Source organism: Colletotrichum godetiae (genome assembly GCF_030913485.1).
Source record: "Colletotrichum godetiae strain CBS 193.32 chromosome Unknown BDP55scaffold_15, whole genome shotgun sequence".
Lineage (NCBI taxonomy): Eukaryota > Fungi > Ascomycota > Sordariomycetes > Glomerellales > Glomerellaceae > Colletotrichum > Colletotrichum godetiae.
In genome coordinates, this window is record NW_026851263.1 from 36,320 (window position 1) to 54,268 (window position 17,949).

At 54.0% G+C, this 17,949-nt stretch overlaps 7 protein-coding genes across 7 annotated transcripts; 2 read left to right on the top strand and 5 right to left on the bottom strand.

Annotated features, from left to right (window-relative positions):
* Positions 1-1,703: 1,703 nt before the first annotated feature.
* Positions 1,704-3,407, bottom strand: BDP55DRAFT_659733 (zinc-binding dehydrogenase). The gene is made up of 2 exons (XM_060574560.1): positions 2,960-3,407; positions 1,704-2,900 (listed from the first exon to the last, which is right to left on the bottom strand). Exons 1-2 carry the CDS (start codon positions 3,251-3,253, stop codon positions 1,923-1,925), a joined length of 1,272 nt encoding a protein of 423 aa, XP_060430981.1. The 5' UTR covers positions 3,254-3,407; the 3' UTR covers positions 1,704-1,922.
* Positions 3,408-4,347: 940 nt separating this feature from the next.
* BDP55DRAFT_692819 (uncharacterized protein) lies at positions 4,348-5,492 on the top strand (the record flags this gene model as incomplete). Its single annotated transcript, XM_060577159.1, has 2 exons — positions 4,348-5,254; positions 5,308-5,492. 2 exons carry the CDS (start codon positions 4,348-4,350, stop codon positions 5,490-5,492), a joined length of 1,092 nt encoding a protein of 363 aa, XP_060430982.1.
* A 651-nt stretch (positions 5,493-6,143) lies between these two features.
* On the top strand, positions 6,144-7,883 carry BDP55DRAFT_549617 (uncharacterized protein; the record flags this gene model as incomplete). The annotated part of the gene is made up of 1 exon (XM_060568945.1): positions 6,144-7,883. One exon carries the CDS (start codon positions 6,144-6,146, stop codon positions 7,881-7,883), a length of 1,740 nt encoding a protein of 579 aa, XP_060430983.1.
* A 186-nt stretch (positions 7,884-8,069) lies between these two features.
* On the bottom strand, positions 8,070-9,098 carry BDP55DRAFT_727246 (uncharacterized protein; the record flags this gene model as incomplete). The annotated part of the gene is made up of 1 exon (XM_060579272.1): positions 8,070-9,098. One exon carries the CDS (start codon positions 9,096-9,098, stop codon positions 8,070-8,072), a length of 1,029 nt encoding a protein of 342 aa, XP_060430984.1.
* A 625-nt stretch (positions 9,099-9,723) lies between these two features.
* On the bottom strand, positions 9,724-10,263 carry BDP55DRAFT_630489 (uncharacterized protein; the record flags this gene model as incomplete). Its single annotated transcript, XM_060572157.1, has 1 exon — positions 9,724-10,263. One exon carries the CDS (start codon positions 10,261-10,263, stop codon positions 9,724-9,726), a length of 540 nt encoding a protein of 179 aa, XP_060430985.1.
* A 1,055-nt stretch (positions 10,264-11,318) lies between these two features.
* BDP55DRAFT_727248 (family 18 glycosyl hydrolase) lies at positions 11,319-12,676 on the bottom strand (the record flags this gene model as incomplete). Its single annotated transcript, XM_060579273.1, has 3 exons — positions 11,319-11,495; positions 11,557-12,348; positions 12,401-12,676. 3 exons carry the CDS (start codon positions 12,674-12,676, stop codon positions 11,319-11,321), a joined length of 1,245 nt encoding a protein of 414 aa, XP_060430986.1.
* Positions 12,677-16,062: 3,386 nt separating this feature from the next.
* On the bottom strand, positions 16,063-17,242 carry BDP55DRAFT_727249 (deuterolysin metalloprotease; the record flags this gene model as incomplete). The annotated part of the gene is made up of 3 exons (XM_060579274.1): positions 16,063-16,642; positions 16,702-16,987; positions 17,041-17,242. 3 exons carry the CDS (start codon positions 17,240-17,242, stop codon positions 16,063-16,065), a joined length of 1,068 nt encoding a protein of 355 aa, XP_060430987.1.
* Positions 17,243-17,949: the final 707 nt, after the last annotated feature.

Genomic DNA, 17,949 nt, shown 5'->3' on the forward strand with positions numbered 1-17,949 from the left:
TAGATCTCCTTCTGCCTAAAGTGCGCCCAAAACGCACGGAACGCTTTCTCCGATGTTGGGGTTCCAGAGGCCTTGGCGAGCTTGAAATACTCGACGATCGCGGCGAGGTGCGCGGGCTCGATCTGCTTTCCACAAACCTGCATGAGATGGAAGCTAGAAGAACGCTTCAGGTCCACGACCTGCAAGTGACCCTGGCGCATTCCGGTGTTCTGAGGTGCCTCCTACGCAACCAGAATCACCGTCTGGCGGAACACGGAGAGAATCGCCTCGTGGTCTTCATGGAGCTCTCCGATTGGAGTGATTGCATTAGGTACGGCAGTTCGAATGTACCAGCGAAGGCCGAGGTGGAAGAGTCTACCGACCGGGAAGGACTGGAAATACTCATGCTCTGCGGCGACATGTGCCTTCTCGATTTGGCGGGTGACCCCCAAAGCCTCCATCCAACGATCCGAGAGATCGTTGATCTTCAGGGAAGGAAGTGTGCCACCTTCCAAGATGAATCGGCCTGGTTGAGCGACAGCCGGCTTGGTCGAATTGAGGATGTGGCAATCCAAGACATGACGGACGTCTCGAACAGTCACATCTCGCGGGGCCTTCACCGACCCATTCTTGTCGACTTCGTAAGCCCAGATGATTACGGCACCAAAATGGCAGGCGACAAAATCCGGCTTGCCGAAGCTGTGGATGCAGTTGTTGAGATTTCCAACGCTGGCGTCCTTGGAAGAGCCGAACTTAATGGCGTCGACGCCATGGGCTAACTTCTTCTGAATGGGAGTCACTACCGAATTCAGACCCACGTGTATGATGTCGGGGCCGGTAGAGCTGTCGTTGGATCTGCCAGCCGCCTTGGCAATGTCGATCTCGTCGGAAGCGAAGTTCATCTTGCCAGTCTCGAGATCAAGATGAACTGAGATCCAGATTGGCTTCGGGTCAGCCCCATCGACGGGAAGCAGCGCCGCGAGGTAGTGGTTCTCAGATGGCCGAGTGTGCAAGGCAAGACCAAAGGAAGGAGCCGACCTCGCTGCCTGGCGACCCATGCAGAGTCGTTGATGGATATTATCGGCCTCGAGACACTGGGCAGAGCAGTACCTAGCCTCCTTGCAAGGGCAGCGATACTTCCGGGTGGAAGCATTGCCGCAGGCCAGGCACTGCTCGGTTCCCTGTCTCTCCTGCTGGCTGTGGCAGCCATCGTAGACTGCAGGATGATGGAGAGCCCAGCCGCTACCTTCACCGCCCTTCATTTCCATCGAGTATTGCTCAATGGGCGTAAGAAGGACGGTGAAGGTGACTACCGGCTCCCACATGGACTTGGCGTGAGAGGAGGACATGCTTAAGAGATGAGGCTGTTAGCAGATGAAAGAGCCCAGGGTGAGTGTGGACGATAATCCTTCCTTACATCGATTTGTTCGGGTCTGTAATGTCTTTTGCAGTGGAGTGTGTAGGGACTAGAGAGACAAAGACGGAAGCGATCGGTAATGATGGACGGAGTGAGATGATCGCTGCTCTGCGAAAGGCGAGATTAGGATGTTTAGGGACAGATGGAGTCCAAAGGATAAGGTCGAGAGGGAATTGCAAGAAGAAGTTGGGTCGAGAGGAAGGTTGGGTCGAGGGGAAAAGTTGAGAGGATGAGGTTGAAAAGTGGATGGAAAAGGTGAAAGCCTAAAGACAAACGCTAGTGAGGAGGGGAGGCCTTGCTGCTGGAGGCAAGAGCAAGAGAGGGTGATTCCCAAGGGCAAGAGCGACCTGAGGGCAGAAGAAAAATGACCAAAGAGGAATTCACGGCGGTGAAGGAGTGTTCACATTGTATTCGTTCTCTTAGTGCCATCGCATGCGATGTATCTAGGCAAAGTCACAAGCCAGTATCTGACTAGCTAAATAATAATAACTCCAATCGCTGTTTGTTTCCTTCATGTATAAGTGGTCTAAACAATCTTGTAGACCAGCTTCTCAGCACTCACACCTCCCTTGGCCTGCAACTCAAAGCCTTTGTTGATATCATCCAGACTACCAAACTCCTTTTGCGGGTTCGGCTTGATGGAGCCATCCTCTAACCACTTGGGCAGAAGCCCCAGGTACTTCTCCCAAAACTTCTTATCCTCAGGCTTCTCACCATCAATGTTGTCAAAGCTTCCATAGGACAGCGCCCTTCCAAAGACTGAGTACACCAACGTGCTCTCGACCTTTGCTCCCTCAGGAGCGCCGACCTCCTTCGCCTTGCGCGGCAGAATACAAACGACGTGGCCTCCCTCGGGGGAGAGCGCCGTCGCGACAGCCTTTGTGGTCTCGACTTCGCTGATAGCATCAAAGACGTGCTTCAGATTCTTCTTCGCAGCCGTCTTGACCTGCTCAATCCAGTCGGCATCGCGGTAGTCAATCGCCACATCCGCACCGAGACTCCTCAGCAGCTCGTGGTTCTTCTTGCCTCCAGTCGCGATGACGTATAACCCAGCCTTCTTCGCCAGCTGGATGGCATATAATCCAACACTGCCCGTTCCGCCATTAATCAAGACAGGAAGCGCCTCCTTGGACGGGCTCGTCGGCTCAGGAAGTCTCAGTCGCTGGAACAGCGCCTGAACAGCGGTGGCGAAGGCCAAGGGGATGACTGCCGCCTGGGAATCCGTGACGGATTCAGGGACGGGAAAGACGAGGCTGCTCTCAATGACGGCGTACTGCGCGAAGACGCCGCGTGGTGGGTCGTCGCTGGTTCCCATGACGAAACCTGCGACGCGCTGGCCTTCTTTGAGGGAGGAGCCGTTGGGGTCTGCGACGGTGCCGGGGAAGTCGCAGCCGACGGTGCGGCCTGCGGGAGCGCCGGCTGTGGCTTTCCAGTCGGTTGGGTTCTGGGCTACGGTGGAGATCTTGACGAGGATCTCGCCGGGACCGGGCTGAGGCTTAGGGACCTGAGATGGTGGTGAGTAAAGATGGGAATCGGTGGGAGGGTCTAGATGACATCATGTACTTCTTGGACTTTGGCGGTCTTGTCGCCTTGGGAGACGAGGGCTCGGATAGTGCCTGCCATTGTTGCTGTGTGTGATATGGATCTGGTTTGAGTGGTTTGAAGGATTGTAGATGAGATTGAAGACAACGGACGGCGTTTTTGGAGTTGTTTCTTGGACTGGTACACTCGAGATGGATGACGGAATGAGAACGAATTTAAGTCAAGAGGAGGGGACGTTGAAACAACACGTGGGATTAGTAACCTGGAGTTCAAGCTGTTGCTGAGAAATCGCGTGCTCAAGTGGGTAGACGCCATTGACGCAGCCAGAGAACCTTGAGCTTGGTGAAGTTATGGTCTGATTGCGCTTAGAATTGCGCTTAGAAAACAATCGACACTCCGCAAAATCCCCCATTGAATCGCATCTGCCCCACGAAGTTAATTCCGCGGACGAACGAGTTGGTCATTTAAGGTGTAAAAAAGGAGCTATCCGCAATGCCGGGGCGCACAGACATTCAGCATTAGTCACCAAGGCGTTGTTTTTGCTTAGAAATGTGGCTGGATATAGCATGGGAATTCCGCAATGTAATGAATTAGGTTTATGCCAAAGTCCCAATTATGGCCGTCCTTCAAGTTCATTGTCGCAAATCCCATCATAGCACAATGCATCCTTGATGTACATGTTCGCTATCGACGTTGGGGCACCAAGGGGAAGACATGATGAGGTTATTCTCAAGTTCTTTTGGGCCTGTGTGAAACGCGTGCTGTGACCGTGTCTTGCTCAACCAACAATGGCATCGAACAGCAACTGATGACAGCGATTGGCTACATCTTAGCTCAAGGTCATATTAAAAGTTGATCTTTGGCGATGAGGTTCCTGTTTGATCAAGTCAGCTGATCTCACAATGGGCCCTAAGGCTCCGTAACATTCGGGTTCGCTCCCGAACCCCATAGATCCTCGGGAGACTCGGCCGGCCCCTACGACCCCGCATCGTGGGAGCCCGACCGAACACGGCAATCACTGAACGAAAGCTCCGAATCCACCACCGATGAGGATGGATCGGAGAAGATCATACATATTCCCCTCCTCGGTATCGACGTCTGCGATGCAATGACCGCCCATTTCAACATCTCTTGCATCGGAGATACCTATCCATCATCTTGGCGCAGCATCAACCACTCTCAAAGTAACCCAGACTTCCTTATCGTCGTGCATCTCAACGTAACTTTCGGAACCTGGGTTGCGTGTACCCCACAAATGTCGCTGGCGCCATAACAGCCATGAATGATAAAAGCATTCCAACGCTCATATCTACCGAGTCGGGTTGATTCCACACCCATTACCTCACTCAGCCTTAGCAGACGACACTCTTCGGCAGGTACACAGCAACTTAATGTGAACAAACACCAAAATGAAGCCTCTTTCATCAGCAGCACTCGCCTGCGCCCTCGCCGCATCAGCCTGGGCCGCATCCTACACCGAGTCCCTCATCAGCCTACACAAGACCCTCGTCGAAGCCGACTCAACAACCAAATCCGAAGCCCTCGGAACACAAGCTCTCAAGGGCTACCTCGAGACAAATTTCACAGTCGAGCTCCAAACAGTCGAAGGAACCCGCCAAAACGTCTTCGCCTACCCCGGCACCGCCCGCGAAGCCCGCGTCCTCGTTACATCGCACTTCGACACCGTACCGCCCTATATCCCCTACTCTCGCTCTGGCGACCAGATCCGCGGTAGGGGAACCTCTGATGCGAAAGGGAGCGTTGCAGCACAAATTATCGCTGTGGAGGAGCTCCTCGGGAGCGGGAAGATTGTCGAGGGCGACGTCGCGCTACTATATGTCGTCGGCGAGGAATCCGGAGGCGACGGCATGGGCGCCGCAAACGAGCTGGGCTTGACGTGGGAGTCCGTCATCTTTGGCGAGCCGACGGAGAATACCCTCGTCCGGGCGCACAAGGGCGTACTGGGGTTCAACATCACGGCCGACGGCGTTGCGGGGCATTCTGGGTATCCCGAGTACGGGCGGAGCGCGATTGACCTGCTCGTTCGGGCCTTGGATAAGATCCAGGATACGAAGTTGCCTTGGACGGACGAGTTTGGAAACACAACGTTGAATGTGGGCTTGATTGAGGGCGGGATCGCGAGTAATGTGATTCCTGAGAGCGCGTCGGGGAGGGCGTCGATTCGGGCTGCGACTGAGGACTTGCAGGGGATTCAGGATGTTTTGCAGAAGGCTGTGTCGGAGGTGACGCCCGAGTATGTTAATTTGACGTTTACTGGGTCTGGTCTGCCAGTGAGTCTGGATTATGATGTTGAAGGTATGTCGTTTGCCTCACTGCTCTTATGGAACGGCCTCAGTTGACACAAGCAGGCTTCAACACCACCGTGGTGAACTACTACACCGACGTGCCTCGCCTGAACGGAACCCACAAGCGCTACTTATATGGACCAGGCACGATTCTGGTGGCTCACTCAGCCGATGAGCGCATCACAGTTCAGGATCTAGAGCTTGCTGTGGAAGACTACAAAAAGCTAATCCTCGCTGCCTTGAAGTAAAGGGTTTTCTGTTGCTTTCAACCATATGTAAATAATATACGCATGAGTGACGACTAACATCGTCGATGGCGAACTCTTGATCATATCTGAGCTCAATGGCTCTGGTTATCGTCAATGCTCTCCACGTCGCCTGACTCGTTCCTGCACGCCAAGATAGCCTTCTTGTGTCCATATTACCTGTAGGTGGTGAAAGGTGCGTAGAGTTGATAATGAGATGAACCAATGTCACTGTTCTTGCGTAAGATTGTGAGCCATGACTTGAAGCTCGGAAGTCAGCATTCGCCTGGGTTTCGGTACGATGAGTGAGATTAGACTGGGATTGGGTGAGTGAGTGAGTGAGTGAGTGAGTGAGTGCTCAATGAGGAATGAAAAAAACGTACCGTCTACCCCTCACGGATGGTCCGTGCCAAAATTGACGTCAGGCGTCTGGGCAGTCGCGACCCCGCCATGGCGATGCCGTCACACGTGACAGCTCAGCTCAAGCTCAGCTCAGCTCCCCCCGGCTGCCTCACCACCACCAGCGGGACCGGCCGCCGACCATTCATCAAGCTAGCACCATTTGAGAGCTCAACGGTCACCTCCATTGTGCCTGTCTCTCCTCTCCAAGCTAGTCATTCCTCTCCAAATCCCCCGACTCTCACCACCGCAACAATGTCCAACTCTCGTGGCCTTCCCGATGTCTTGATGACAAAGGTAGACGAGTACGTCGACTCGCTTGCTCCACAGATCCAGCCCCGCATCGCGTCTGAGATCGACACCTTCCAGACGAGAACCATCGATAGTCTTGAAGACCAGGTTGTTGACGCCTTTCGTTCGCTCTTCAACAAGGACAAGAGCTCTAGCGATGGCTCGAGAGGATTGAACGACACACCGCCCGATGCCTATGGCATTCAGTCCCTGCCCTTCGCCGACGAGATTGGCAAGCTCACCCGCAGCTTCAGCGTCATCACAGACGAAGCAGGCGATGACCTACGAGACATCTTCAACCTCACCGACGAGGCCCGTGGAGGAGGAGGCGGCGGTCCCGAGACCCAATCCCGCGGCATCAGTCACAGCGACTCATTCGGCGGGGCAAAGGGCTTCCTCTCCTCCGCCATCAATGTCGTCCAGGACCATCTGGAGAAGAACAAGGGCTCAGGTGGCGGCGGTGGCCAGGGCTTCGAGCTCGACGGTCTCCTCGGCGTTCTCAGCAACACCGTCAAGGACGCCGCGCGGAACCCCGAGGAGAAGGCTCGCGTGATCAGTCCTGAGATCAAGGAGAAAGTTGGCATGAAGCTGAGGGAGCAGCACGCGCCTATTGCGGAGCAGTTCACCAAGATTGCGCTCGAGCACATCAAGCGCTGGCTGCGCGGCAACACGAGCACGCGGGACCTCGGCGACGGCGTCAAGGGTGAGATTGAAGACCAAGTCAAGGATTTGGTCAAGGGGCTTGGAGGCCTGTTTGGAAACAAGAAGAGCTCGCAAGAGGGTAGCCGCGGTATCGGTGATCGCGACGGTGCCGAGGGTGAAGGCGAAAGGGGTGGATTTTCCAAGGTCATTAGCGACAAGCTCAGCACGGGTCTGGCAAAGGTGCACAGGGAAGTCCGTCTAGAGTTCCGCAAGATTCTCGGTGCCATCGAAAAGCAGCTCTTCGAGCTCCTGCCGGACGCCTTCCAGCTACCACTGGAGAAGATCCTAGGCGGAAACCCATTCGACTCTCAGCTCGACCGCGACGCTGGCGGACACGCGGACCGCGGGTTTGGGGATGATATCAAGGTGAAGCTGGTCAACAAGATCCGAGCCCTGGTCCGCAAGGTACAGGAGACGCTGCGGGAGAGTATCCTCGGGGTTGTCAACGGTGGTCACCGCAAGTTTGAGCGCGAGAGCTGGGTGTTTGTGCAGAATATCGTCGAGCAAAAGGTGCAGAAGTACCTTCCCAAGGTCAAGATCAACGTGCCGGATGACATTGGCAACGAGAATGTCAGCGTTGGTGCGCCGACGGCGGTATCTCAGCTTGGCGGTGAGCATCACTCGGGCCAGTCCCAGGGCGGTGACTACGCGCCCCCTCCATCGCAGCAGTATGGTGGGCAAGGCTCGCATCAGCAGTCGTACAACCCTCCCCCTAGCCAGGAGTACCGACCCGAGCAATATCAGCAGCAGCAGCAGCACCAATCACATCAGGAGTACCGGCCTGACCAGAATCAGCCCCCATCTTCATACCAGCAATACCACTCGGATCAGTACCAGGGCCAGGGCCAGGGTCAGAACCAGAACTACAATCAGAATTACAACCAAAACCAGAACCAAGGCTACGACCACAGACAGGGTCAGAACTACGGAGGAAACCAGAGTCACGGAGGGAACCAGGGCTATCAACAGAACCAGGGATACGGCGAGAACCCTCATTACTAAAACGTCCTAAACGTGCGATGAAAACAGGCATAGGAGGCAAAGTGCAGCGGCATCAGAGGGAATTTGCATTTGGACAAGGAAAAAGGACATCATCGAGGCTAGATTGATCCACAGGCGGCCATCTTGCCATGATAGCTCAAGCTAATGAATCATGAAAAGAAACCGACCGAATCGCATCTTCGTGACCTACTTCCCACCTCCCCTCGCCATCTTCAGCGCCTCCTCCATCTTCTTCTCAAGTTGAATCCCGACAAGCACATCCAACATCCTCACAAACTTGCCCCGATCCCACTCAACCGCATCGGCCAACTCCTCCGCGCCGTCACCCTCCTGAATGACACCAAACTCGACAGCAGCCTCAAGAGCCCTCGTATCGGCATAAGGAAACACCTCTTCCCACTCCTCCTGCACCCTCCTCAAAAAGATCCCAGCACCAGTGGGCCCAACGCCTTTAATCCCATCAGTCAACACTTTCTCAACCTTCTTCTGCGCCTCCTCGGCCTCCATTCCTTTGACCATCTCTCTCAACGCCGTCATCTTCTCGACAGCCCCCTCGTCTTCCTTTCCCTTTTCCTGTTCCTGTTCACTTTCATCATCATCACCCCCTCCACCGTGACAAATCTTCCTCACCCCCTCAACTAAATCCCCCAACTGAACAGCAGTCTTCTCCTTATGCTGCGTCCTCGCCTCCCACATCACCTTCCTCCGCCCCTCGAACCCAGCTTCGTCGAGGTCCCGCGGCGTGCGCAAGCGAAAGGGCGGGTTGAGTAATGTGTTGAGGGTTCGGAGGCCTAAACGGTGGGAGATTGGTTTGCTTATTAGGAGGGCGGCCACGAGGTTTTGGAAGGGGGTGAGCGTGGAGTCTGGGTATGTTAGACGGTGTGCTTTGCCGTCATCATTGCCTTCATTATTGCCATCGCTGTTATCTTGTTTCTTCCCGGCGTTTTCGGGAGGAGGGTCTTTGCGGTGTTGGCCTTCGTCCCAGTCGATTTCGCCGTGGCCAGGTGGGAGAGCTGGGAAGGCGAGGGAGAAGGCTTCATCACTTAGGAGCCACTCGACCATTGCCTTTGAGTTCTCGGTCTTGGCCTTTTTGGTATTGGGTTCATCATCCTCGGTATGGTTGGACGGCGAGGTTTCTGAGGCTTTGCGCTTGGTGCCGACGTTGGCGGCTTCATCGTCAGGATTTTTGGACTTCGTTTCGGTTCGTTGAGTCATTGCGATCTTCTTATGCGCATTTATGTGTAAATTGGTGGTGTGATGAGTAGTTCAGTCGAGCTTCAATCATTATATGTCTTCAGGAATGAAGTACTGTTGAGGAAAACGTCGACTTTTTTAGACGTGTTGAAGACGGTAGGGCGGATGATGTCATGACATGCGCGGAGGATGCCAAAGCGCGTCACTGCGCGTTGACGGGTTTTCCTTTTTTTGATCGTACATGATGAGGTCCTATGCTGATGTGTTCTATCCATATCACATCTTTTTGAAAAGTTTCACGTATTGTGGTAGTTCGCAGCCATCGCTTGATCGCGGGCTCCCAGTCATTATTTATAGGACATTAACAGACATCATTCACTTATCACGAAAAAATTCAATGTCACTATGCGATAAGAAGTTTTGTTTCCGAAAGTACTTTGTGCTAAGCACTGCCATCCAGTACTATGAAGCCTTAACTAATCCCCAAGACCATACGTCGCAATCACGCAGCTACATGTAGACGGCAGCAGTTCAAGCCAAGAGAGGGGTATCATCAATCCAGAGTCCAGAAAGAGCAGTCACCCATCCATTCCCCCTGCCGAATCCAATGAACAAGATGAAGTTCTCAAGATAGCTTGCGACCATCTTATTTCTCATCGGCATCCTTCTCCTTGCCGCCCTCAGCAGCACCAGCCTCCTCCTTGGTAGCACCATCGCTATCCTCCTTCATATCCTCATCCTCCTGGTCAGCGGCCGCAGCGGCAGTAGCCACAGCAGCAGCAGCTTCCTCCGCAGCCTTCTGCGCCTTAGTCTTGCGGCCACGCTTCATGGTAGGCGTGCCTTCCTCCTCAGCACCTTCCTCGACCTCGGCGATCTTCTTCTTGCGAGGGGTAGGAGTTTTCTTGGGGCGCGGGGTGGTGGTGGTGGAAGCAGCGCCATTCTCGGTGCCACTGCCAGCGGTTCCAGCAGCGGTGCCGCCGGTGAACCAGCCGTGCTTGGTGGCGGCGCGGGCGAGGAGGGTGCGAGCGCTGGAGGCGCCGGAGAGGCCGGCCTCCTCGGCCATTTTCTCGAGGACGGCGGTGGTGGGGCGCTCAACATGCTTCATCATGGCGAGGGCGAGCTTGAGTTCACCGTCGGTGAGGTTGAGGGTGCTGGCGGCCTCGGCGGTGGCGGTCTTGGGAGCCATTATTGCAGGGTTTGTGGTGTTGCGAATGGGTTTCTGTTGAAATTTGTTAGTAGATGGGTCGCGGTGATGAGGATGAGTGTGGTCAAGTGGGATTTTCGTGATACTTACGGCGAGGGGATAAATGTGAGTCGTTATCAAATGGATGATATTGAGAGATGGAGATCTTGGATCTGAGGAGTCGTGGTATTTTGGGTCTAGAGTGAAGAAATATGGGTTGCGAGATTGCTATGCGAGTGATGTGGTGATGGTGGGTGGAAGTTATCGCTCAGTAGGAAGAAGAGAGGGGTTTTTATTCTCGCCCTACTGAGGATATGAAATTGTCTAGAATCGAACTTTAGGCAGGCAGGCCAAATCTTACTCGAGGAAGGAGCCTTCATGAAAAACCTGCTTCCTTCCAGGTGCTGGTGAGGTTGAGACGTTTGGTCGCGTCAAAGAGCATATTGTGAGCCACGAATCCGCAATATTATGCATTTCGATGCATATTCCTACCAGATTAAATAATGTAGGATACCATAGTCATCTTCAGATGGATCCTTTGACTTCATGACCGCGATACACCCCACAGCTTTGCCGGTAGTCACCCTTCCTCTTACTAGGCTCGAGGGGGCTATCGAGTAGTAGATACAAGTCAGAAGACCCTTCCAAAACTTTCTCTAAGGCTCGAAACTTTACAGGAGAGACAGAATGATCAGAGAAGAGAAAATAGGAGAAGGCTTCGGAGTGATGTAGTGGTCGATGTCGCACATCCTTTGAACCATGCCCGCTCAATTCAAGGGTGACTGATTCATCTGACGAGGCACAAAACTCAATTACAGATACCGTGGCAAATGTGTCACAGTAGGCACCAAACTGGACTTCGAGGATCGAAATTCGACGACGTTGAAAGACACATTTCATGACTACTGCATGCAACTTAAAGTTCTGATGCTGAATATATGGAAATTATTCTGACAGGGTATGAGAAGGAAATGTTATGTACTCCGTAGATGATGGAATTACAACTTGTCGCTGAGACTTTTTTTTCTAAAAATGCACGCTTGACTGTAAGCACTCCCTTACAAGCCAACCGCAGAGCGGATAGCGTTGACAAGAATGTTGTTGTAGTCACCACCAGCCTCCCACATGGCGAAGCCAGCCAGCTTGTTGGATGTGACGTAGTTGCCCTTGGCGGTCAGGGACTGGACGTTGTCGTAGGAAACCCACACCTGAGCAGTCTCGTTGTAAAGGAAAGGCTATTCGTTGTGTTAGTCACTATACAAGTGTGAAGATACCAGGAGTGGAGATAGTGCTTACAGTCTGACTGCAGTTGTCGTATCCGGTAGCGATGCTGTCGCGAGGCTTGCCTGTCTCGTCAAGGAACTTGCCCTCCTTGATCATGCTCCAGAAGGTGTAGGTTCCACTAGGAGGCGAAGCGGCGCCGCACTCGTCGATGGATGGGTCGTCGTCCCAGCTGCTGCCCTGGAATCGGTTGGTGCTGTTCTGGACAGGGTAGGCGTTCAAGACACCAGGGGAGGAGAAGGCGCTGGTAGAGTTGACGGAGAATCCGTGGCCGTAGGCACCGACGGCGAGGACGAGCTTGTTGGCGGGGATACCGGCGCCAATCCACTTCTCAACACCCTCCTTGATACCGCCCTGGTTGTTGCGTGTATCGCACGCCATGGCGAGGGGCGCGTTGGGACCTCCCGTGGCGGCCCAGGCGCCGTAGATGTCGTAGCCCATGACCATGAGGTAGTCGAGGGAGCTGGCGAAGGATGAGAGGGTGCCGTTCGTGCTGGCGACATCGAGGGCGTTGTTCCAGGGGTTCAAGCTGGTGGCGGCAGTGAGGTAGAGCTGCTTGGTCTGCTTCTGGCGGAGCTCGGTGAGGAAGGAGGCAAAGTTTGCCGTGTCGTCCTTTGCAATCGTGTTGCAGCCGAGACCCTGACGGTTGGGGTACTCCCAGTCGAAGTCGAGGCCGTCGAGGTTGTACTTTTCGACAAAGTCGAGACAGGTCTTTACGAAGGCAGTTCTGTTCTCTGCGCTACCGAAGGCGGTGCTGAAGTAGCGGCTGCCGGTCCAGCCTCCGATGGAGACGAGGGCCTTTACATTCTGCGGGGGGTTTAGTTCTGCTACATGTTGAAGTGATCTACGGGCAACATACGTGCTCCTTGGCGGCCGTGACAAAGGCGGGAAGCTGGTCGGGGGCCGACTTTGTGAGGTTGAGGCTGCCGTCGGCGGCGGTCTCAGCGAAGGCGTACTTTGCGTCGGTGTACTTGTCCCACGGCATGTCAGAGACGGGGAATCCGCGGTTTGCGTGGTAACCCGCAAAATAGGTGGATGCGACAACGCCGGAGGTGTTGACGTTGCGAGCAGAGTAAGGCGCGGCGGAAGCGCCCACGGCCAAGATGGCCGCGAGCGAAAGTTGAGCGAATGACATGATGCTGTTTGTGAACAGTAGAACGAACTAGAGCATAAAGAATGTAGTGAAGTTGGAAAGATGTTCAGCTCGAGGCTAAGCTGGCAAACCAACAGCATCCGAATTTTGGTGTGACGGCTCGGTTTGGTTAAATATCTTCCCGCTCGTCGTACGACAACTCGCGGCCAACACTGTTCACAACCTTGAGGAGTTGAGGAGTCCCCCCTACGGAGCACTACAATAGAGTTTACCATAGCCCCATGTTGACGAAGCAAACTAATTGCTTTTCTGGGGCCGTTGGGACCAACGTCAACCGCAAAGAGGCGCGCGAATGACTCGGAGCAGGGGGGCTGACGACCACTGCCGGCAGGGATCACCCAGGTGCCGCGAACCCAAACGTTTGGTCTGATGTTCAAGTTTTCTCCCTACGAGCTGTTCGGCCATCTTTGGTACGGAGACTGAGAGTGTTGAAGAAGACCAGTATGTTCATCTTGATAGGCTTGCGAGGTGCGGTTGTGCTCCATGCAGGAATGCGGACATACATGTAACCCCTGAGCCCCGAGCGGCAAAGACGGGATCCCAAATTCTGCGCGTCTGCATCTCTGCGGCGGCAGCCCTGTCGGTATGCGAAGCTGCGAACATGCACCCAGCACGAGCCCCCTATTCTTAGAAGGGCGGGCCAACAACAATGAAAGGTTTGCCTGGGTTCCATTTCGATTCCAAGGATTCCTCTTGCGCCGGGCCGCCCGGGACGGAGCTGGGCACTTACGTCTGCTGCGCTGCACTGCATTCAAGCAACAGGAGATCAGACTGGGCGAATGACTGCCACATTGGGTCTTCCTAACTTGGACTCTTGGGAGTCTTGGAGCCTTGGCCCTTGCGGGAAGGGGAAAGCATGGCGCAGTGAGTGGCCACGAAGGCGCGGTTGTCAAGCCCGTCTACAGAGTTATGCGTCACAAAAGATGCCGTGCTCTCATGGAAATACTGGAGATTGGCTGATGGGGATGAACTCTACTACCTGATGGAACCATGGGGAGCTGACTGGACAGGACGTGTTGATTCGTTTATTGCGTGTTGGTTGGCTGCTCGGTCTGGACTGTGGCAACTGGAGCAAGGTTTTCTTTCTTTCTCTCTCTCTCTTTCGGGCTTCGCAATCGCATGTTCTCGAACTATCTTCCACGAAGCTGTCGACCCCCTTTCAAGGAACAGCTTGGTTGTGGAAGGCCTCCCATTGCCCACCTATGCCACCCTTCTCCGACCGCTCCCCCACGGTTTCGTTTCCACCTTGGCGGAGAGCAGTTCCTCAGGGTGGAAACTCTGCTTTGCTTAGTGTACCACCAAAAAGAAAGAGTCTGTTCTACGGAGACTAGCCGTACAGATCGCAGAACAAGTGGTTGAGCGGGCTGCCGAGGTCGAACATTCTGAAACTCTAGCTAAAAGCATTTCGTGCGTCTTCGGTATTGGTTGATGCCGTGCATTGCAGCCAGCGTTACATGGCGCGGCCAGCCTGGGGGTGCCGACCGGCGGTTGACCCTCCGATCGGGCGAACGAGAACAGCCAACAAATCATGACAGGTGACAGGCCGATAGTAGCTGGGTTGTCGCATTGCTGGCCGTCTTCCATCAGTCATACCACAAGCGGCCGTTACACGCGCAATAAACGCCCAGTCGGCCGGCGCGATGCTGCCCGTCAACGCAACGGTTCCCCGGGGCCCCGGAAGTGCCGTTTCCCACATGCAGGGCGCTTTTGTCGTCCCCGCTTTACCCCTGAGCAGTGAGAGTCGCTATTCTCGTTATTGTGGTTGTTTTTCGTGAGCTGAGTCAGCCTCCAGGATTAGAGGAAGTTTTCCCTTTTGAGTGAAGTTGGGAATTGCAATGTTCATGTTCCCAGTCTGACTGCGAAATCTTTCGACCATTTTTCGTTTTTGGTCTTGGCAGCACATCGGAAAATGACGACGCCAATATTATTTTCCGGCGGGGGCGATCAAAATTAATTGGACCCGCTGCGTTGCTGTAAGGTCCTTTTAAACCCGAGTGCGGTTGAGTTGCGAAGACTGATCGTTTCTCCCTCGCGATTCCTGCGTCAATTAAGCCGGTTAGAGGAGGCCAAGAGTGTACCCAGAAAGTGACGAAGGTGATGCAGGAAACAGTGACTGATGCAGAAGTCTGCTTCCAGGAGAGGTCGTCGTCGACTTATTGAGAATTGAGCTAAAGGAACGGCTATCATCGTTTGAAGGTCCAAACTCATAGTTCCCGCAAAAAAAAAAAGAGACAAAAAAAAAAAAAACCTCTGACATTTTCTACAACACTCTTGAAGAGTCAGCATGTTGATTGCCGTAGAATCATGAATGAAATACGAGATCGGGTTCACGGTGATGCTAGCAACCCTATGCCTATGGGGCTGTAATTTACTAAGCTTTGTTAACCCAGGGACAACTATGAACCTTGTTGATCATGTCTATTTCTAGCAAGCTTTCGGCGGGAAGGCCCTGCTGATCAAGTACAAATTTCGCTCTTCAAAATGCTTTTACAGGTACTTGGTTGAGAGTCATCTGGGGCCGCCACTCGAAAGTTCAAGATACTTTGTTCCGTCAGGTTACTTTTATTGTATGCGTCTAAGTAAGGTTCGAATCTTCAGCGAAGATTCTCTCAACATGCTATCAACTCCCGTCAACGCGATTCCATGAGACCAACCGTCAAATAGAAAATCCTTGACTCTTTATCCCGTCAGCTTCATGTGACGCGCATCACAAGTGAGCGTTAGACCTTTGACACCAGTGCATGAAGAGAACATGGAAGCACGCGGTGCTTTGGATGACAGCAGTTTGCGATTGGAACTTCATGCCCACAAATGAGCCGGCCTGGAGCCTATGATTGAACTTCTGGCAAAGTGACGAGCTGGACCTCTTACGCCGGGGCGCTGGGTGCCCCGCATACTTACTTCAAAGAGACAATTTGGCAAATATCGTAGGCAAGGACCCAAGGACGTAGTGGGAATAGTGTAAGAATATGACTTTATCCATGATCAAGCGTTAACACTACGGCTTGCTAATCATAAGGTCATAAGCTACCCGGTGACATTCAAGTTTGGGTGCGCAAAGCCCAATTGAGCTGGCAAAAGGGAATTGGCTTATTCGAGCAATATTTCACGCGGAGAATGATCACTTTCAATAATTTGACAACTTCAGGAGTTCAACCGTTACTTCATAGGCTACTTCTAGCACTCAGCTTACATCAAGCCACTCCCCGATCAAGCTCCCCCCAGGCATATAAATATTTCGCGGTAGTTCCCACTCTACCCGAACCGCCAACTGAATTATAGACATTGAAAGAAGGAAGGGCGCCAATCCCCGGGAGGAGACAGCTCCCAGACCAAACTATGCATGTGCGTCATTGCGACGAACATGCTTAGCCGGTGGTGCAGCCACCGAGGCGGACGCTCTCAGCGTACATCTCGTAGGTGTCGGCGTTGGCAGCAGCCTTGGTGGCAGACAGGGCCTGGGCGGCGGTGGGGCCGTAAGCCCAGTCGGTGGTGCCGTAGAGATGGGTCATCTCGTGCAGCATGCTGCCGGCGCGGTCGTAGTCGTCGCCGGAGCACTGGGAGGCGAGCTCAGGGAAGCCCCAGAAGCCGTTGTTGGGGCAGGGGACGATGACGTTGTCCGAGGGGACGGTGTAGAGGAGGGCGCTGCCGTCGGTGCAGTCACTGTAGGTGTCCGTGCAGGAGATCTTGGGGGAGGTGGTCTGCACACCGGCGACATCGTTGTAGATGGTCTGGACCTTGGAGGCGACCGAGGTCGACTTGAACCAGGTGGTGTAGTAGTAGGAAGAGGTGCCGGCCGCAGTGGAGGCAGCCTTGGCCATGGAGATGGCGTTGGTGACGGAGGTCTTCAGGGAGGTCGTCTGCGCGGTGGTGCAGGACGAGTAGGTGATGGCACGCTTCTGGATGCGAGAGTTGAAGGTCTCATCACGCTTGCGGGAGATGTGGTCCCTACAAAAGTCATGTCAGTAAGGAGTTGCAGTTGCTGTGAATGTTGTGATGGAACCCACTCAGCAGCGGTAGTCTGGTCAACAGTGACCTCAACCTCACCGGAGGTAACATCAGCGCAGGATGCCAGGTCCTTGAAGGCGGAGGGGATGCTGTCGCCGACGGCGTAGCGGAAGCCCTGAATGGCAGTGACCTTGGCGTCGGCAATACCGTCGAGCTTGTAGCTCTTGGCGGCGTTGACGGGGACGGTGATGGTCTCGCCGGCGGCGATCTTCTGGAAGAGCTTGGCGTCGAGGCCAGTGCGCTTGTAGTTGACGAAGATACCCTCGAAAGGAAGAGCAGTGCCCTCTGTTATTTGTTAGACACTGCTTTCAAACATAGAAGTGCTCGCTGTTACATACCGGCATCGGTCACCAGGAGGTCCTGGGTGGCATGGTCGCTGAAGACGGTGTTGCCCTTGAAGACGGAGACGGCCTCGTTGCCGGTGTTGGTGACGGCAACGTTGACGGTGTGGTTCTCGGCATTGCTGATCTCAATGGAGAGAGGGCAGGTGGCCGAAGCAGCACCAGCGAGAAGGGCGACGGAGAGAGCCTTGGCAACCATTTTGACCTAGAGACCTGAGGGACGAGGGATGAGTGGATAGAGAGGTGAAAAGAAGCATTATGAGACTTGTTCGCGGATTCCGGGGCTATATAAATACTCAATTTGTTCTCATTCTGTCCGACGATATCATGAACGAATGTCAGCAAGGTCCAACAATCACAGGGCTCTGATAAGCCAGATCGGAGCAATTTCTTCGTCAAGAAGGTGAGATCACAATGGTAAGTCTCAAAGTGCACGTCTCCGCCGGTCGTAAATGTGGGCGGTTCACGATGAGCATGGCTAGTCTGGATCTGGCAGGAGCTAAACCGAGCTAAATCAAGCATAACTAAGACTTGTCGGGGTAGCTTGAGTCTATTCAAGAAAAGCTTCGGGAACTCAATCCATGTCGAGGAGGTGCGGAAGGCAGAGGGTGGGTAGCGTGCATACCACAAGCTGGCAGAAAGCCATTGAGCAAATCAAAAGGAACGCGGTAAACAGCAGATAGCATCGGGATAGTCTGGTGATCTCGGTATGTGGGCAACAAGGGGAAGCGGATGGGCCCGGTGCAGCGCCGCAAGAGAGGCCGGGGAAACCGGCAATTAAGACGCATGGGCGGGAATCCCACACTCAAGACTAAGCAAGTTAGGAAGGCTATTGTGGGATTTGGTGCAAAAAGGGGAGGTCCTTAGGTAATGAGCAGGGTATGGCCTGGCAATTCATTGGAAAAG